Source organism: Aotus nancymaae, unplaced genomic scaffold (genome assembly GCF_030222135.1).
Source record: "Aotus nancymaae isolate 86718 unplaced genomic scaffold, 86718_ANA_hifiasm-v0.15.2.pri h1tg000072l, whole genome shotgun sequence".
Taxonomy (NCBI): Eukaryota; Metazoa; Chordata; class Mammalia; order Primates; family Aotidae; genus Aotus; species Aotus nancymaae.
The window spans coordinates 17,116,795-17,137,991 of record NW_026988487.1 but is presented as its reverse complement, the minus strand read 5'-3'; the positions used below and the strand labels follow the sequence as shown (position 1 = coordinate 17,137,991).

At 45.3% G+C, this 21,197-nt stretch overlaps 1 protein-coding gene across 3 annotated transcripts; it reads right to left on the bottom strand.

Moving 5' to 3' along the window:
* Nucleotides 1–373: 373 nt before the first annotated feature.
* Nucleotides 374–15,537, bottom strand: RNF135 (ring finger protein 135). Of its 3 annotated transcripts, XM_064367679.1 has the most exons (7): nt 15,163–15,537; nt 12,784–12,927; nt 9,382–9,544; nt 8,079–8,132; nt 7,560–7,579; nt 3,670–3,759; nt 1,786–1,902 (listed from the first exon to the last, which is right to left on the bottom strand). In XM_064367679.1, exons 1-7 carry the CDS (start codon nt 15,535–15,537, stop codon nt 1,876–1,878), a joined length of 873 nt encoding a protein of 290 aa, XP_064223749.1. In that variant the 3' UTR covers nt 1,786–1,875. The 3 variants fall into 3 exon arrangements, with proteins under 3 accessions (XP_064223748.1, XP_064223749.1, XP_064223750.1); XM_064367678.1 differs by lacking the exons at nt 7,560–7,579; nt 8,079–8,132 and having other exon boundaries at nt 374–1,902; XM_064367680.1 differs by lacking the exons at nt 7,560–7,579; nt 8,079–8,132; nt 9,382–9,544.
* Nucleotides 15,538–21,197: the final 5,660 nt, after the last annotated feature.

The window sequence follows — 21,197 nt, the reverse complement described above, 5'->3', positions numbered from 1 at the left end:
GTGGTCTCCAGCCAACAACTAGAAAGAAACTGAGGCCCTCAGTCCAGCAACCCACAAGGAACTGAAGGCTGCCAACAGCCATGTGAGTTTGGAGGCAGATCCTTCCCTAGTCGAGCCTCTGCTGACCCTGTGTCCCCAGCTGACATGTTGACTGCAGCTTGTCAAACTCCAAGGTAGGAGCCTCAGCTAAGCTGTGCCCTGACTCTTGACTCTCAGAAACTGTGAAATAATAAATATGTGTTATTTTAAACCATTAAATTTGTGGCAATATTCTTACACAGCAATTGATAAGTAGCAAATTATGTTTGGAGATCCCTGAGACTGCCCTTACGTTTAGTGATTCACTAGAAGGACTCAAAGAACTCAGCAAAGCTGTTGTACTCATGGTTACAGTTTATTACAATGAAAGGCTACAGATTAAAATCAGCAATGAAGAAAGGCACACAAGGCAAGGTCGAAGAGAACGTCCAATTATCCTCTCCTGGCAGTCTTGAGGATAATGTTTAATTCTCCCAGCAATGATGTGTGACCACAATGATGTGTGCATGGAGTATTACCAACAAGGGAAGCTCACCCATGCTGTGGTGTCCAGGGCTTTTTTGGGGCATTGGTCACATAGGCATGCTTCACTGCCCACATGGCTTAGTCTCCTCAGCTTGACGCTGCTGAGGTCAAGCTGATACTGCATGGCCCATGGCCCACAGGTAAACAAAAACACTCATCAGGCAGGATATTCTAATGGCTTAGAGGTTATCTCCCAGGAGCCAGGCATGGGCGTGTCCTTTATTTGGAATGTGCAGGGTTCAAACATCGTAAGTATAACAGCTGAGTTAATCCTGTATCGCACAAAAGGATTAACTTCAAAAGTGGTATTCTTGGCCAGACATGGTGGCTCACACCTGTAATCCTAGCACTTTGGGAGGCTGAGGTGGGAGGACTGCTTGAGGCCAGAAATTTGACACCAGCCTGGGCAACCTAGTGAGACCCAATCTCTATCTAAAAAGCGGTATTCTTTTTTTTTTTTTTTTTTTTTGAGACAGAATCTTGCTCTTGTCACCCAGACTGGAGTGCAATGGCATGATCCCAGCTCACTGCAACCTCTGCCTCCCAAGTTCAAGCGATTCTCTTGCCTCAGCCTCCTGCGTAGCGGGGATTGCAGGTGTCTGCCATCACACCCAGCTAATTTTCGTATTTTAGTAGAGATGGGGTTTCGCCATGTTGGCCAGCCTGGTCTCGAACTCCTGACCTTGCTAAAGTGCTGGAATTAAAGGGGTGAGCCACTGCACCCAGTAAAAGTGGTATTCTTAAGACAAGTTACTGCCCTGGGAAGGAGGGACCAGGAAACCACTGTTTTGTAATCCCTGAGGAAACCTTACATCTTTACTTGCTTTATTATCAGGTAATTTCCAGGATGTAAGCCATACAGCCAGAAGGCAGGGTGCAGAGGAGAGGAGGCAGAGATGGTACACTCATACAGAAGCTTCTCCTGATTGTCCACTGAATAGAAGGCAAGCTTCCCCTCCTCAAGGTTCAGCCAGATGCCCACCACCCCAGGTCTGTGTGAGCCAAGGACAGTTTCCTTGACCATGTGCCATGCAGAGAGCTGGTTAGTCCCTTTCCATTCCACACAACAAGAGTCTGTAGTCCTTCCCAGGACCTGGTCACGGCTCATCTCCCAGGAAGCCACCCCAACTGCCCAGTGGCTGCAATTCCTAGTGTCCACTTCCCAGTAATGCTTTCCAGAAGAGAGGGCTTGGGAACATAAGACCTGGCTGGTAGAAAACCTCTCACAACTCCAACGATAGGGTTGTGGACGGGGAGACACAGTCACTGTATGGAAATCCCTGGACACTTCCAGGCTACAGGAAAGGCTCTTCAAGTTAAAGGTTGGATTAATGGCCCCTTCGGAAAAAAAAAAAAGAACAATAAGAACATGGCCAGTTACCTTTTGATCATCCATGCTAAGAGGTCTTGAAATAGCAAAAAGCAGCTTTGTATCTTTTGGTGTGATAATGTTTTACTCACACTGGCATTAAAATTGGCACGTCACCCAACAGGAAGAAATGACAAATGTTTCAGATGACAGATATGCTAACTACCTTGATCTGATCACTATGCATCATATGTATTGAAACATCACTATATATCCCATAAATATGTACAATTATATTTATTTATTTATTTTTAAAATTTATTTTGAAAAGAAGCAGGATTTTGCCATGTTTCCCAGGCTGGTGTCGAACTCCTGAGCTCCAGCGATCCTGCCATCTCAGCCTCCCAAAGTGCTGCAATTACAGGCATGAGTCACTGCACCCACTATAAAGTTACTTCATGTCAATTTAAAAAATCAGGCCAGCTCCTTCAGCCGGGTACACTGGTTTACACCTATAATCCCAGCACTTTGGGAGACTGAGGTGGGTGGATCACTTGAGGCCAGGAGTTCAACACCAGCCTGGCCATCACAGCAAAATCCTGTCTCTACTAAACATACAAAAATTAGCTGAGCATGGTGGTTCATGCCTGTAATCCCAGCTACTCGGGAGGCTGAGGCATGAGAATTGCTTGAGCCTGGGAGGTAGAGGTTGCAGTGAGCCAAGATTGTGCCATTGCACTCCAGCCTGGGCAACAGAGCAAGATTCTGTCTCTAAAAAGAAAAAATCAGGCCAGGCACAGTGGCTCATGCCTGTAATCCCAGCACTTTGAGAGACTGAGGTAGGAGGATCATTTGAGGCCAGGAGTTCCAGACCAGCCTGGGCAACATAGAGAGACCCTGTCTCTACAAAAATAAACAAGCAAACAAACAAAAATTGGTATATCAACTTGCAATTTTCTATACATGTCTTTGATATTGTTATATCAACAATACTCCTTTCCCATATTAACTTTTACTTACCCACTAGTCATCTTTCAGGAAGCCCTCTCTGCATCCCACCCAGCAAAAAAGTCATCTCTTGCTTTTCTCAACACCCTTGGTGCTTTATGTGTTCTCTCAAGATACTTACCGTCTTCTAGCTATCTTATGGTGATTTATGACCACAGCTGTTTATATCTCCCCAGTTAAACTGAAACTTCCTGATTAAGGACCATATCTTATTCACTTTGTGTATTTCATATGTTTTCCTATTGAGTGAGTAAATTGCTAACACTTATATAGCATGACTACTCCAGGTGTTTTCCTCATACTCACTCACTTAACCCTCATGGCAATCCCGCAAGAGAAGTACTATATTATCTCCATTTTATAGATGAGGAACCCAGGCTCTAGGAGCTTAAGTGACTTGTTCAAGATCACACTACTAGTTAGTGGAGCCGCTGGGAGTCACACCCAAGCAGTCTGGCCCCAGGATCCATGCTCTTAAGGACTACGCCAGACCGGGACAGCAGAAAGATCTCAGCAGGTTTGGGAACAGGCAGTTGGCTGTAGTTGGTGGCCACAGCAGAGATGCTCAAAGGTTGCCTAGGCTCTGAGTGCTCTTGGGTATAGAGTCTCAACCTGCTTTGCCTTTGCAATCAGCTCCCCCCAATGGAAGGACCTGGTATAGGGAATAATCCATGTGCAGTAAGCCAAGGAGTGGCCCTAGCAGTAGGGAGATAGATGGACACAGCATGTTCTCGAAGCTCTGCTCCGCAGCAAGCCACACCCAAGTTTAAAGTGAACCACATACTTACACTGAGCAAACTGAGAAGCTCTCCTGAGTGCAGGGCGGCTCTGGTCAGACAATGGGCATGAGGAGGAAGATGGGGCTTCCAAGAGTTCCCCTAAGTAACAAAAAAATTAGGAGGGGAAAGTCCCATCAGAAAAAGGCAAACTGAAGGTATCCAAACATCATGATCAAGGCACGCGGCTTGTCTTCTCATCATCTGCACATTTTTCAGTGTCAGGACTGGATCAGGCAGAGGCAGTGCATGCAGCCCAGGTACATGCACCTCCGTGTTCTTACTGCGGACTTTACACTGTTTCCTCACTAAGCTCTAAGCTCCTTGATGGCAGAGATCTTGTTCATCTACATTGTTTTAAGCACCAAACCCCATGCCAGCCCCATATATAGAAGGTGTTTCATGCACACTTATCAAATAAAATTAACTAATACAGTTCCAGAGGATTGCAGCACCCTGACACCTAGAATATACAGGACCCCCAAGTCAATGCTTTAAACTGTTGTTATATAAACTAGGTAACTTGAGTTGGTGTGAGACTCATCACCATTGCTGACACCTCTCCCTCTCAATGTGCTAACCTTTAATTATTAACTTTAAGCAGTCATGTGTGCTAGAATACAATGACCACATCAGGCATATGATAAGTAAAGGACGTCCTAGAGTGCAGACTTAGAAGGTGAAATCTTGTCCTAGTTGTATCTTTAAGTGACTGCAGCTGAAGTGAATCTAAGACTTAGTCTGAGAAGAGATGAAAGACCTTGTCTAGGGTGTGCCTGTGACAACTTAGGCCATGAGAGCAAGAAAGCTGCCTGTCAAGAGAACATGCTCAAAATTCAGGTGGGAACTGAAGCAATCCATGTGTCCATAGACAGAGAAATGGATAAACAAATGTGATATATACATACAATGGAATTATTTAGCCTCAAAAAGTAATGAATTTAGGCTGGGTGCGGTGGTTCACACCTATAATCTCAGAACTTTGGGAGGCCGAGGCAGGTGGATCACAAGGTCAGGAGTTCGAGACCAGCCTGGCCAATATGGTGAAACCTCCTCTCTACTAAAAATACAAAAAGTAGGCCGGGCGTGGTGGCTCACGCTTGTAATCTCAGCACTTTGGGAGGCCGAGGCAGGCAGATCACGAGGTCAAGAGACGGAGACCATCCTGGCCAACATGGTGAAACCCTGTCTCTACTAAAAATACAAAAATTAGCTGGGTGTGGTGGAGCGTGCCTGTAGTCCCAGCTACTCAGGAGACTGAGGCAGGAGAACTGCTTGAACCCAGGAGGAGAAGTTGCAGTGAGCCAAGATTGCACCACTGCATTCCAGCCTGGCAACAGAGCGAGATTCCAGTCTCGAACTAAAATATATATATATAACAAAAATTAGCTGGGCATGGTAGTACGCATCTGTAGTCCTAATTACTTAGGAAGCTGAGGCAGGAGAATCTCTTGAACCTGGGACATGGAGGTTGCAGTGAGCCGAGATGGCACCACTGACTGGATGACAGAGGAAGACTCTGTCTCAAAAAAAAAAGTAATGAATTCTGGCCAGGTGCAGTGGCTCATGCCTGTAATCCCAACACTTTGGGAGGCTGAGGTGGGCGGATAACTTGAGGTCAGGAGTTCGAGACCTGCCCGGACAACATGGCGAAACCCTGTCTCTACTAAAAATTCACACACACACACACACACACACACACACACACACACACAATTAGTCAGGTGTGGTACACATGCCTGTAATCCAAGCGACTACTCGGGAGGTTGAGGTGGGAAAATCGCTTAAAAACCTGGGAGGCGGCTGGGAGTGGTGGCTCACGCCTGTAATCCTAGCACTTTGGGAGGCCAAGGTGGGTGGATCACCTGAGGTCAGGAGTTCAAGACCAGCCTGGCCATCATGGTGAAACTCCATCTTTATATTAAAAAAAAAAAAAAACCTGGGAGGCAGAGGTTGCAGTGAGCCAAGATTGCACCACTGCACTCCAATCTGGGTGACAGAGCAACTTCATCTCAAAAAAAAAAAAAGGCCAGGCGCGGTGGCTCATGTCTTAGATATCCCAGCACTTTGGCAGGCCGAGGGGGGCAGATCACAAGGTCAGGAGTTCGAGACCAGCCTGACCAACGTGGTGAAACCATGTCTCCGCTAAAAATACAAAAATTAGCTGGGCATGGAGGCACATGCCTATGATCCCAGTTACTCAGGAAGCTGAGGCAGGCGAATCGCTTGAACCCAGGAGGCAGAGGTTGAAGTGAGTCAGGATCGTGCCACTGCTCTCCAGCCTAGGCAACAGAGCGAGGCTCCATCTCAAAGAAACAAACCAAAAAACACCCAATAAGAAACCAAATTCTGATATATGCTACAACATAAGTGAACTTGGAGTACATTATACTAAGTGAAATAAACCTCTCACACAAATACTGTATGATTCTACTCAGATGAGATATACAGAATAGTCAAATTCATAGAAACGGAAAGTGGAATAGTGGTTGCCAGGTAAGAGGGGGTTGAGGGAATATGGAATTGTTGCTTAATGGGTATAGAGTTTCAATTCTGCAACATGAAGCAAGGCATGGTGGCCCATGCTTATAGTCCCAGCTAGTTAGGAGGCTGAGGTAGGTGGATCACTTAAGGCCAGGAGCTCCAGACCAGCCTGGGAAACATAATGAGACCCTGTCTTTACAAAACAATTTTTTTTTCTGTCACCCAGGCCGGAGTGCAATGGCACGATCTCAGCTCACTATGACCTCTGCCTCCCAGGTTCAAGTGATTCTTCTGATTCTCCCACCTCAGTCTCCCAAGTAGCTAGGACTATAGGCGTGTGCCACCACACCTAGCTACTTTTTGTATTTTTAGTAGAGACAGGGTTTCACCATGTTGGTCAGGCTGATCTCCAACTTCTGATCTCGTGATCTGCCTGCCTCAGCCTCCCAAACTGCTGGGATTACAAGCGTGAGCCACCACACCTAGCCTTACAAAACAATTCTTTAAATAGCTGAGCATGGTGGTGTGGGCCTACAGTCCTACTGGGGCGGCTGAAGAAGGAGGGCTGAGGTTATAGTGAGCCATGGTTGTGCCACTATACTCTAGTCTGGGCAACAAAGTAAGACCTGTTCCTAAAAAATTAAAGTTACAGGCTAGGCGTGGTGGCTCACACCTGTAATCCCAGCACTTTGGGAGGCTGAGACGGGCAGATCACCTAAGGCCAGGAGTTCGAGACCAGCCTGGCCAACATGGGGAAACTCTATCTCTACTAAAAATACAAAAATTAGCCAAATGTGATGGCGGGAGCCTGTAATCCCAGCTACTTGGGAGGCTGAGGCAAGAGAGCACTTGAACCCAAGAGCCAGAGGTTGTGGTGAGATGAGATCACGCCACTGCACTCCAGCCTGGGCAACAGAGTGAGACTCCATCTCAAAAAATAATAATAATAAATAAAACAAAATGCATTAGGATACATGCTGAGATAGACTTGAAATGGGTCAAAGGTTTCAATGTAAAACATGAAACCAAAGATTTAAATGTAAACTGTAAAAATACAAACACACACATATACATCAGAAAATTACTTTCTAAACTTCAGGTGGTTGAGTTTTCTAACCAAAACTTAAAATCTACAATGCTTAAAAGAAAAACCAGATAAAATTTATTATGTGAAAATAGAAGCATGACCTATTCTCCACAAAAAAAATACACAAAAAATGAACAAAGTGTGGTCACGCCACCTGTAGTCCCACCTACTCAAGAGGCTGAGGTGACCTAATTGTTTGAGCCCAGGAGTTCCAGGCCAGCCTAGGCAACATAGTGAAACCCAGTATCTAACAAAAATACAAAAATTAGCCAGGTGTGGTGGCATGTGCCTGCAGTCCCAGCTACTCAGGAGGCTAAGGAGGGAGGATCACTTGAGCCTGGGAGGTCAAGGCTGGGGTGAGCCAGACTCTGTCTCAAAAAATAAAAATAAAAAGGAAACATTTAGAGCCTAGGAATTGTCATGGCACTCTAGTCAACCAATCTAGGCAACAGAACAAGACCTTGTCTCCTGTCTCTTAAAAAAAAAAAATTGAGGCCGGGCATGGTGGCTCACAGCTGTAATCCTAGCACTTTGGCAGGCAGAGGCAGAAGGATTGCTTGAGCCTAAGAGTTTGAGACCAGCCTGGGAAAAACAGTGAGATCTCATCTCTATAAAAAATTATGTAAAGGCCAGGCGTGGTGGCTCATGCCTGTAATCCCAGCACTTTGGGAGGCCAAGGCAGATGGATCACCTGAGGTCAGGAGTTCGAGACCAGCCTAACCAACGTGGTAAAACCCCGTCTCTACTAAAAATACAAAAATTAGCTGGCTATGGTGACGCAGGCCTGTAATCCCAGCAATTTGGGAGGCTGAGGCAGGAAAATCACTTGAACCCAGGAGACAGAGGTGGCAGTGAGCCAAGATCATGCCATTGCACTCCAGCCTGGGTGACAAGAGCAAAACTCCTTCTCAAAAAAAAAAAAAAAAAAGTAAAATTAAAAATGTCTGTATGGCATTATAAAACCTATAAAAGATAAATGAGATATTAAGGAACAAAATTTGCCATTCATATAACAGACAAAAGGTTAATCTCTTTAATTTACAAAGAGTTCCTAAATGTCAATTTTAAAAAGACCAATAACACAAGAGATGAACAGACAATTCATGGAAAAACACAAATTAAAAGTGCAGTATACATTCACATCTTTTTTTTTTTTTTTTGAGTCAGAGTTTCATTCTTGTTGCCCAGGCTGGAGAGCAATGGCACAGTCTTGGCTCAATGCAACCTCTGCCTCCTGGGTTCAAGCGATTCTTCTGTCTAAGCTTCCAGAGTAGCTGGGACTACTGGCATGTGCCACCACACCCAGCTAATATTTTGTATTTTTAGTAAAGACGGGGTTTCACCATGTTGGCCAGGCTGGTCTCGAAATCCAACCTCAGGTGATACACTCGCCTCAGCCTCCCAAAGTGGTGGGATTACAGGCGTGAGCCACTGCACCCAGCCCTGTTTTGATTTTTGAATGAGAAATTTTAAACGTAACCCCCCAAATTTAAAAATTGATCTTAAATTTGTACAAATAAATAAAATTACTAAAGAATCCAACCTAAGTTTAGAAGCACACAGAATAAAAAGTTGCTTTTTTCTCAGAAAATTTTTGGGACAACTAATAAACTCTCTAATTGTTTTCCTTAAGAAACTTTTTCCAAGGAATCATGCTTCTCCACTTAAATAAGAAACGAGATGGAGTTTCACTCTTGTTGCCTAGGCTGGAGTGCAATAGCATGATCTTGGCTCACTGCAACCTCCACCTCCCAGGTTCAAGTGATTCTTGTGCCTCTGCCTCCCAAGTAGCTGGGATTACAGGCACCTGCCACCACACCTGACTAATTCTTGTGTTTTTAGTAGAGACAGGGTTTCATCATGTTGACCAGGCTGGTCTTGAACTCCTGACCTCAGATGATTTGCCTGCCTGGATGTGCATGAATCTTCAAAAATGAGTTTCTATCTATTAAGTGATACTTAGCTTCAGTCATCGCCAAAAACATATTCAGCCACAAAAACATCTCAGCCCACCCCTACCTGATTCCCAATACCACAGTGGTAATATAGCTGGACTCTGGGATCCTGTCCCCAAAGAACAAAGCCATGGAGAACTTCGCCATTACCCCCAACTTCCATATTTAATCCTCCTCCAATAAATAAGATCAGCTCACCCTGTGTTTGTGCTTCAGGAGCCTCTTTCCAGGACAAGTTTTCTCGTAATTTTTCCTGAATTTCTTCTAGGTCATGGAGAATATGTTTGATTTTCCCTGCAGCTGCATCAGAAGTCACCAGCTTTGGAGAAGCCATGAAAAGATCCATGCCAGAAGAAAAAGTCTATTGATTAATCATTTAAAAATGAATAAACAGAAGTCCCCTACACAGCCCATCAAATATTATATTCAAGTCCTTCTGTCCATTTATAATTTTTTATTTAATCTATTTAACTCCAAATAAGTCTCTTTTTTTTTTTTTTTTTGGAGACTGAGTCTTGCTTTGTCGCCCAGGATAGAGTGCAGTGGCATGATCTCAGCTCATTGCAACCTCTACCTCCCGGGTTCAAGGGATCCCCCTGCCTCAGCCTCTCAAGTAGCTAGGATTACAGGCACCCACTGCCACACCTGCTAATTTTTGTATTTTTGTAGAGATGAGATTTCATCATGTTGGCCAGGCTGGTCTTGAACTCCTGACCTCAGGTGATACACCTGCCTCAGCCTCCCAAAGTGTTGGGATTACAGGCATGAGCCACTGCATGCAGCTAGCAAGTTTTTAAAAACAAAATTAGGCCCTCAAAATATATGCCTTGAAAACAATCTGGAATAATATATAGTACAGCAAAAATATCAAAGAGTGGTTATTTCTGGGTGATGGAGTTATGGAGCATTTTAATTTGCTTTATTTAATGCTATTCTAACATTTTGCACAATAAACTTGGATTTCTCAGGTAATACCAAAAAAGTTTAACATTTTTAGATGCATCTTATAGGGGCTTTCTTTTTTTTTTCTGTTTTTAGGGGGCCACATCTAACTCCTAGGGGCTTTATAAAATAAATATTACAGACAGTTACTGAGATAAACCATGGAGGTCAGAATAACCTTTTCAGCTGGGCGTGGTGGCTCACGCCTGTAATCTCAGCACTTTTGAAGGCCAAGGTGGGCAGATCACCTGAGGTCAGGAGTCCAAGCCCAGCCTGGCCAAGATGGTGAAACCCCATCTGTACTAAAAATACAAAAATTAGCCAGGCATGGTGGCAGGTGCCTGTAATACCAGCCAAGTGGGAGGCTGAGGCAGGAGAATCACTTGAACCCAGGAAGGAGGTAGAGGTTGCAGTGAGCTGAGAAGATCACGCCACTGCACTCCAGCCTGGGGGCGACAGAGCAAGACTCTGTCTCAAAAAAAAAAAAAAAAAAAAGAATCTTTTCCCACCTCTATCATTATATCATGTCACTTGAGCTACTTCTCAAGTTGCCTGCATCTAGGTCCTGCTTTCTGGGGCCTCCAACACATGCTCCCTGATTTTCTTTAGCCTCAGGTCCTGTTCTTCCCCAATACAGCCCTTTATCTGCTCACCAACTTCAACCCCTGACTTTCTTTCCCAATTTTGCATAATCCACTCCTCATTCTTTCCACCAATCAAAATACAGTAGTATTACACTTATTGAGTGTTTTCCACATGCTAGCTATTGCCTTTCTCTCATTTGCATAACAACCTCACAAAGTAGGTTTAAAAGCCTGTAAAAAATCTCCATTTTCAACAAAAGAAGTTGAAGTTCATAGGGGTTAACTAAATTGCCACAGTTAATTATATCACCCCATATTTTAACATTGGTCAAGCACTTTTTTAAACCTATTTTAATCCTCACAATAAACCAGTGATGTGGCAGGCCACGTATTATTATTTCTACATTACAGATAGGAACCTGATACGCAGAAGGATGAAAAGACTTGCCCAAGGTCATGATACTAGTGAGTGACAATGTTAAGTCTGAAAGTCAGACTCTCAGACTTTCTATCCCAACACATCGCATCCCTGAAGATGCATTTATTCATACGTTCAGTGGGTATTTGTTGAGCCCTGCTATAAGTGGGTACTTGGGTACTGTGCTAGGGCATGGGGATACAATGGTGGACAAAAGAACAAAAGCATCAACAGTCCCTATCCTCATGAAGCTAAGAGTCTAGTGCAGGAAAAGGGAGGGGGGCAGACATTAATACAGAGTACGCACAAGTCATTACAAAGTTGCAATGGTGATAACTACTACCAGTGAAAGGTACATGGAATCCTAAGAGCCTCTAATGGGGGAATTTGATTTGTTGGAGGAAATCAGTGAAGGCTTCTCTCTGAAGAAGGGATGTTTTAGCTAGGATCTGCAGGATGAGCAAGCATTACCTAAGTGATAGAGGGAAAGGAGAGCATTCCATGAAGGGTCCCCTGTAGTGGGAAGACGTGAGACACCAGAGGCACTGATGCGGCCAGTGTAGCTGGGAGCTCACAGAGCCAGGCAGAGTGAGCAGAGATGAGATTTGAGAGGCAGACACAGATGGGATCCTACAGGGCTTTGTTGATCCTGTGAGGATTTGGGTCTTAGTCCTGAGCAAACTGATGTCACTTGAACGTTTTAAGCAGATGAGTTACATTTTCAGATGTGTTTATGGTGGTCACTGTGATGACCATGAGGAAAACAGACTAGAAGAGGGAGAGTGGAGCATTCGGAAGGTTATGACAGCAATCCAGACACGAAATTATCAGAGGCTTGGATTAGAGAAGTCTCAAAGGAGCTCAAGAGTAGTAAATAGATTTGAGAGGTAATTAGGCAGGTCTTAGAGCTATAACATGCTGCATATTAGGGTGAGGGAGAAGGAGGTAACATGATTCCCATGTCTCTGGCTTGTGCACTTGGAAAAATAATAGGGCCAGCATTGAGACGAGAAATCCCAGAAGAGGAGCAGTTTAAGACACGTTAAGTGTGATGCTTTGAGATACCCAAGAAGAAAAGATGAGAAGGGAGATATAGCAGCCTAGTGCTCAGAGAAGGGTCCAGGCTGGAGCTATATTTGTGCACAGAGGTAGTCATTAAAGCCATGGGTACAGGGAAGACTACCTGGAGGGGAGAGAAAGGGACCTATAACTCAGCCTTGAGGAAGTCCAGCATTGAATTCCTGAGCAGAGGAGAGAGAGCCTGCAAACAGACTGAGAAGGATCACTCAGAGAGAGGTGGGGAAAAGGCAGAAGACTGCTGTCCCAAAAGCTAAGAATAAAGGTGGGGTCCACTGTGTCAAAGGCTGCTGAAAGGTCAGTGAAGACAGGCATCAGAATGTCTACAGGGTTTACACAGAAGTCATTGGTGATCTTAGAGATAGTTGGTTAAGTGGAACGATCCTAGCCCACTCAAAGCTTCCCAACCTTACCTCAGCATACGAAATGTCCAATCATCCATGTCTGGTAGTGAAGAGAACAATAAAAGGTTGAGACCTACTGCATCCTTCAGCTTCAAACACATTCATGTTGTTTCAGTTGAAAGCAATCCCTAGCCCTAACCCCTCTCAGATCCTTTCCTCTCCCAGAAGAGCCTACCTTGCCCAGGATGCTCAGTTCATTGTCTGGTCCAGATTCTGATAGTGGCCTCTGACTCTGCAGGCTCCTGACAATGTCTATAAGCCGTTCCCCCAGCTCTGTCAGCTCCTGACCAACTTCTGTGATGCTCTTCTGTACTTCCACCTTTAAAACAGCAAAGTTCAGGTCCTGGGTTCTATAAAACTGGACCCGGGAACCACCATAGACAGAGGGAGTCATAAATAGTGGTAATGGCATAAAAACAGACATATAGACTAATGGAATAGAATAGAGTAACCAGAAATAAACTCTCATATATATGATTAAATGATTTTTGACAAAGGTGCCAAGACCATTCAATGGGGAAAGGACAGTTTTTCAACACATTGCATTGTGAAAACTGGATATCTATACACAAAAGCATAAGGTTGGATCCTTACCTAACATTAGATACAAAAACTAACTCAAAATGGATCAAAGACCTAAATGTAAGACCTAAAATAATACAGCTCTTAGAAGAAAACACAGGGCAAAATTTATGACATTTGATTTGGCAATGATACAAAAATTAGCCAGGTGTGGTGGTAGGTGCCTGTAATCCCAGCTACTCCGGAGGCTGAGGCAGGGAGAATTGCTTGAACTCAGGAGGCTGAAATTGCAGTGAGCCAAGATCTGTGCCACTTCACTCCAGCCTAGAGCGAGACTCCATCTCAAAAAAAAAAAAAAAAAAAAAAAAAACACAATGAGATATCACTTCACGCCTATATGAAGGTGTGAAAGCTATGCTAAAAAAGAAAAACAAAACCATCCAGAAAATAAGTATTCAGAAGAATATGGAAAAATTGGAACCCTTGTATATGGCTAGTGGGAATGCAAAAAGGTACAGGCCTTGTGGAAAACAAACCATTCCTCAATAAGTTAAACATAAAATTACCATATGATCCAGCAATCACACTCCTAGGTATATACCAAAAGAATGGAAAACAGGGACTCAGATACTTGCACAGCAATGTTCCCTGCAGCATTATTCACAAGTAACCAAAAGGTGGAGACAATTCAAATGTCCAAGGATGGATGAATGGATTTTTTTAAATGTGGCACATTGGCCGGGCGCAGTGGCTTACGCCTGTAATCCCAACACTTTGCGAGACTGAGGCAGGCGGATCACGAGGTCAAGAGATCGATACCATCCTGGCCAACATGGTGAAACCCCGTCTCTACTAAAAATACGAAAATTAGCTGGGTATGGTGGTGCGCACCTGTAGTCCCAGCTACTCGGGAGACTGAGGCAGGCGAATCCCTTGAACCTGGGAGGCAGAGGTTGCTGGGCCAAGATGGAGCCACTGCACTTCCGGTCTGGCGATAGGGCGAGACTTCATCTCAAAAAAATTAATAAAAAATGAAATAAAAAATGTGGCACATCCACCCAAATGGAATATTATTCAGCCTTCATTAAAGGAATAAAGTTCTGACACATGCTACATGAATGAACCTTGAAAACACTATGCTAAGTGAAAGAAACAAGGCACAAACATTGAATGATTCCAGTTAATATGAATAACTAGAACAGGAAAACTCAGATGCAGAAAGTAGCTTAGATGTGAGCAGGGGCTAGAGGGAGGGAAAATGAGGAGTTACTACTTAATGGGTACAGAGTTTCTGTTTATGGTCATCAAAGGGTTTTGGAAACAGCAGTGTTATTTGCACATTGGAAATGTAACTAATTTGTCACTGAATTATACACTTAAAAATGGTTAAAATGAGGCCGGTCGCGGTGGCTCACATCTGTAATCCTAGCACTTTGCGAGGCAGAGGCAGGAGGACTGCCTGAGCTCAGGAGTTCGAGACCAGCCTGGGCGACACGGTGAAACCCTGTCTCTACTAAAATAGAAAAGAAATTAGCTGGGCGCGGTGGTGCGCGCCTGTAGTCCCAGCTACTCGGGAGGCTGAGGCAGAAGTATCGCTTGAACCCGGGAGGCGGAGGTTGCAGTGAGCCGAGATCGTGCCATTGCACTCCAGCCTGAGAGACAGAGAGAGACTCCATCTCGAGATAAAAAAAAAAAAAAAGGCAAAAATGGCAAGTTTTAATGTTACATACATCTTACCACAATTTTACAATTTTGAGAGAAAGAGACCGCAGATAGATTGGGAAGAAGTTGAAATATGCCAAGGCGTATAGCTGCTAGGTTGACAGGCTTTCGGGAGATGGGGAAATTTTTTTTTTTCTGCTTCTTCATACTTTTCTGAACTTCAAAGTTCCTCCTAAGAGCGGGAGTCCACTGTTAGTTAGATTGAGAAAAGGAACGTTTAAAAGTAGAACGGCTGAGGAAGGGAGTTCGAGCCAGAGAGAAAAGGGGCAGCCCGGGGACGCGAGGGGAGCTGCGGGCTCGGCCTCCCTACCCGCGACAGTGACCGGCGGCGCCGGGGCCTGGGGGCCGGGCCGGAGCCGGGGCCGGGGCGGGGGGCCGAGTCGGGGCCCGCCTCCAGCTCGCGCGCGGCGCGGCGGTACTTGTCGGCCAGGTCCTGCAGCAGCGTGTTCTTCCGCAGCCGCGGCTGCTGCGCGGCGACCTCCCGGCAGGTGGGGCAGGCCCAGCGGCCCCCCGCGCCCCGCGCGCCCCACAGGCTCTCCAGGCAGCGGCGGCAGAAGCTGTGGCCGCACGGCAGCGTGGCCGGACAGTCCAGCAGCCCCTGGCAGATGATGCAGCCCAGGTCGTCTTCGGCCAGCCACACGGGGACGGCGGGCCCCGGGCCCGGGCCCGGGCCCAGGCCCGCCATGGCGACCAGGCTGGGCGCGGACGTCGGGGTCGAGCGGGCCCGCCCGGGGCCGCGTCTCCTCAGGCTCCTCCCTCGCTCTTCCTCTTTCCCCGGCCCTCCTCTTCTCGGTCGCCTCTTCCCCTCCTCCCTTGGGAGGCCACCCAGTCTCCTTCCTCCGGTCCTGCTGAAAGCGGACTTAGAGCCTCCACAGCGCAGCGCGAATGGCAAAGCTGACCTTCAGTGGCGGCCCCCTGCCCTCGGAAACCCACTTGCCGCCAGCCGCTAGGAACCCGCGGATGTCTCCAAGATACCCTTTCGCTGGATGTGCCCCCATTAAGATGCAGCGACACTGGATGTCTTCTTCCGTAGGCTAAAAAAATATAAATACGAACAAGCCCGAAGCTAAGCAGGGTCGGGCCTGGTTAGTAATTGGATGGGAGGCCGCCTGGGAATACCGGGTGCTGTAGGCAAAAAAAAAAAAAAAAAAAAAATACACACACACACAATCAACAAAAAGATGCAACACCGACAACTCTTGGGAGGAAAGGACTCCATTCAGGAGCTCATTTGTGAGAATGAGCCCGCGAGGTGTCATCCAGCTGCTCTAACAAGTAGCGGGGGTTAAGGATCACCGGCGCACAGTCACGGTGGCGGCGCGGGGGCGGGGGGGGGGGGGGTGTCTTCAAAAATGCTGATGTTCGGGCCCCGCTCGCAGGGAGTCTGATTTCATTGTCTTGGGCGGAGCACGGGTATTTTATAAAACCTCCCCTATATGATTCTGACGCGCATTCAAGGCTTTTTAACTCGCAGTTATAAAGCAGAGTTGCGCTCTGTGTCCTTACTGCCCTCTGCGGGACGTAAGTGCGTTCCCCTACAGACACGCGGACAAAATACTAGAAAGTGTTTTCCTAAGATGCCTCGCCTGGCGTTTGTGGGGTTTGCGTTCTCCCACTCACTCACCTCCTACTCCAGTCCTAAGCGCACTGCAAGCAGAAAATGTTAGAACTAAAAGAGCACCAAGTCCTCCCAGATGACCCATAGAGGTAATGGAACTTCTAAGCTCTCATGGTAACAATGAGGCGTCAGAGACTAAAACCCACAACTCCCCAATCTGTTGAAATGAACTAACAATGCCTCATGCTTTACCCCTTCTCGCCTGGGCTCAAAGTAGGTATCAGATAATACAAGTTTGTAGCAGACCTTTGGATCACTTGAGGTCAGGAGTTCAAGACAGCCTAGCCAACATAGCGAACCCCCATCTCTACTGAAAATAAAACAAGGCCGGGCACGGTGACTCACGCCTGTAATCCCAGCACTTTGGGAGGCCAAGGTGGGCAGATCACGAGGTCAGGAGTTCGAGACCAGCCTGGCCAATATGGTGAAACCCCTTCTCTACTAAAAATACAAAAATTAGCCAGGTGTGGTGGCACCCACCTGTAGTACCAGCTACTTGGGAGGCTAAAGCAGGAGAATCACTTGAACCTGGGAGGCGGAGGTTACAGTGAGCTGAGATTATGTCACTGCACTCCAGCCTGGGTGACAGAGCGAGACTTTTGTCTCAAAAAATAAATAAGCAAAAAACAAGAAAAACAAAACAAAAAAACAAAGCCAGTCATCTAGGTGCATGCCTGTAGTCCCAGCTACTCGTGAAGCTGAGGACAAAAAAAATGTTTGCGGTTATTTCCAACACTGGAAGTGTCATGGAGTAGGCAGCGCTGCTCATCAACGTTTCCAGTGCTTTCCCTTTCTGGGCACAGGGTAGGACTGGCACTTCCCTGACACACCTGAAACACACAGAGGTACTAATGTTACTTCCCACCAGCTTTAAAGGCGACTGAGCTGGTCATTGTATCCCCTTCTGCCAGCTGCTCCAACTATGGAGATAAAACCATCATTCAGTGATCTGGGTCACTGAGTGGCTAAGATGAGCAGACTCCCTGCCAACCCACCCTAGGATATGTAGTAAGCGGGAGAAGAAAACTAGGATGCGTTCAGCTTACTGAGATTAAGTGGGTGTGTATTGATACACCATAACCTAGCCTATCCTGACTGATAGATTACCTGGATCTTGTTCCAGAATCTCACATTGAAGTAAAATCATAGCTTCTAAGAGCATCTCTTTTTTTCTGTAAAATAGGCATGATACTAAACAGTTAAACATGCTCAGATCTTCCAATTTAAAAAATGAAATCACTGTCCGGGCATGGTGGCTCATGCTGTAATCCCAGCACTTTGGGAGGCCGAGGCAGGTGGATTGCTTGAGCTCAGGAGTTTGAGACTACCCTAAGCAACAGGGTGAAACCCTGTTTCTACAAAAAAATACAAAAATTGGCCAAGCACAGTGGTTCACGCTTGTAATCCCAGCACTTTGGAAGGCCGAGGATGGTGGATCGCCTGAGGTCGGGAGTTCGAGACCAGCCTGGCCAGCATGGTGAAACCCCGTCTCTACTAAAAATACAGAAGTTAACCAGGCGTGGTGGCAGGCACCTGTAATCCCAGCTGCTTAGGAAGCTGAAGCAGGAGAATCGCTTGAACCCAAGAAGGGGAAGATGCAGTAAGCCGAGATCATACCATTGCACTCCAGCCTGGGCAACAGAGCAAGTCTCCATCTTAAAAAAAAAAAAAAAAGGGAGAGAGATCCAAGATGGCTGATCAGTAGCAGCTCTGGCATGTAGCTCCCAGTGAAAGCACAGAGAACGAGAGGACGCCACACTTTCAGATGAATATTTGTTGCTCACGGACCAGGAGATTCCCAGTGGAGGAGCCCCATGGGTCGCCAGAGCAACTCTTGTGGCCGGCGCGGCGGTTTTGCTGGCGTCTTAGCGCAGCAGTTCTAGGTGCAGAGTCCGGAGATTCCCGGGCAGAAAAGCACCATCAATCTTAACACCGCTGTTTTGGCCGGCGCAGTGCTTTGCTCAGATTTCGGCGCTGGGAATCAAAAGTTGGACGTCCGCTCAGAGACCTAGTTAGAAAGTCGGTAATTACAAAGACGACAGAGGGATAAATATATAATGAAGAGAAGAAACCAGCCTAAAAAGGCAGAGAATACTCAAAATCAGAATGCCTCTCCCTCTACAGGGGATCGCAATTCCTCATCAGTAACGGAACAAGGCTTAATGGAGAACGAGTGTGTTCCAATAACAGAAGCAGGCTTCAAAATGTGGGTGATAAGAAACTTCCGTGAATTAAAAGAACTTGTTCTAACCCAATGCAAAGAAACTAAGAACCTTGAAAAAAGGTTTGACGAAATGCTAACTAGAATGGACAATTTAGAGAGGAATATAAGTGAATTGATGGAGCTGAAAAACACAACACGAGAACTTCGCGAAGTATGCACAAGTTTAAACAGTCGAATTGATCAAGCAGAAAAAAGGATATTAGAAGTCGAGGACCAGCTCAGTGAAATGAAACGAGAAGACAAGATTGAAGAAAAAAGGATAAAAAGGAATGAGCAAAGTCTCCAGGAAATACAGGACTATGTGAAAAGAGCTAATTTACGTTTGATAGGTGTACCTGAATGTGACGAAGAGAATGAATCCAAGTTGGAAAATACTCTTCAGGATATCATTCAGGAAAACTTTCCCAACCTAGCAAGGCAGGGTAATATTCAACTCCAGGTAATACAGAGAACACCACAAAGATATTCTTCAAGAAGACCAACCCCAAGGCACATAATTGCCAGATTTATTAGGGTTGAAATGAAGGAGAAAATACTAAGGGCAGCCAGAGAGAAAGGTCAGGTTACCCATAAAGGGAAACCTATCAGACTTACAGCAGATCTCTCAGCAGAAACCCTGCAAGTCAGAAAAGAGTGGGGACCAATATTTAATATCCTTAAAGAAAAGAACTTTCAACCCAGAATTTCATATCCAGCCAAATTAAGCTTTATGAGCGAAGGAAAAATTAAATCTTTTGTGAACAAACAAGTACTTAGAGACTTCACCACCACCAGACCTGCTTTACAAGAGCTTCTGAAAGAAGCACTGTACATATAAAGGAACAACCAATATCAGCCTTTCCAAAAATATATCAAAAAGCAAAGGGCATTAACACAATAAAAAATGTACACCAACTAACGGGCAAAATAGCCAGCTAGCATCAAATGGCAGTATTAAACTTATATATATTCTAATTGGATGAAAAGCCAAAACCCATCGGTATGCTGCATCCAGACCCATCTCACATGCAACAATACACAAAGACTCAAAACAAAGAGAAGGAGGAAGATTTACCATCCAAACAGAGAGTAAAAATAAACAAATAAACAAAAAGCAGGAGATGCAATTCTCGCCTCTGATAAAGTAGACTTCAAAGCAACAAAGATCAAAAGAGGCAAAGAAGGACATTACATAATGGCAAAAGGATCAATGTAACAAGAAGAGCTAACGATTCTATAGATCAATGAGACAGAAAATTAACAAGGACATCCAGGACTTGAACTCAGACCCGGAACAAGTAAACTTAATAAACATACATAGAACTCTCTACTTCAAATACACAAAACATACATTACCACCTCATACCTATTCCAAAAGTGACTACATAATTGGAAGTAAATCACTCCTTAGTAATTGCATAGCATTTCATAGGTTTAAATGAAATATTGGTTAGCTGCTTGTTTGTTATTTTCTTCCCTTATTCCTTCCTGTCTACATCATTAAGTATAATTATTGGTATAAAAGTGGTTTTCAATACCCATAACTAAATTGCATTCTAGCCTGGTCAAGAAAGCAATACTCCCATTCTCTCTCTCTCTTTCTCTTTCTCTTCCTTTTTCTTCCTCTTCTTCATTCTTTTTTTTCTTTCTTTCTAAGAAAAAAAAAAAAAATTAGCCAGGCATGGTGGCACAGGCCTGGCTACTCCCAGCTACTCAGGAGACTGAGATGGGAGGATTGCTTGAGGGGAGGTGAAGGTTGCAGTGAGCTGTGAGAGCCCAGGAGGCCAAGACTGCAGTGAGCTGTGATTACAGCACTTCCCTCCAGCCTGGGGAAGGAGCTAGACCTAGTCTCAAAAAAAATTTAAAAATAAAAAATAAAATAAAGTTACCTTTGACCTAAGCATCCCGAGTCAGCTCTCCTCTTTTCCATTTCACAGCCAAGTTTCTGGAAAAAAACTTGGACACTCTCTAAAAGTTTTATGCAAAATCATGCAGTGGTTATAAGAAAGGGGGAAGGAGGAGAGTGGTCAGCTCTGGTAGTAAAAACATAATAACAAATTCTTCATTTACATCAGATCTTTTTTTTTTTGAGATGGAGTCTCACTTCATTGCCCAGGCTGGAGTGCAGTGTCGCGATCTGGGCTCACTGCAGCCTCCCCACTTCCAGGGTTCAAACCATCCTCCTGCCTCAGCCTCCAGAGTAGCTGGGATAACAGGCGTGTGCCACCACGCTCAGCTAATTTTGTATTTTTAGTAGAGATGGGGTTTCTCCATGTTGGCCAGGCTGGTCTCAAATTCCTGACCTCAGGTGATCCACCTGCCTCCACCTCCCAAAGTGCTGGGATTACAGGCATGAGCCACTGCACCCAGCCTACATCAGAAATTTTGTCATTCTTTTATCTTTCTGAACTTGTATTTCCATTCTATTTTCTCCACAGAATTACATTCCAAGGCAATATATTTTGTCCATGTAAGTCTTTTATCACTTTGTAATACTTCTCTGCCACAAAAGTATGTATATGTA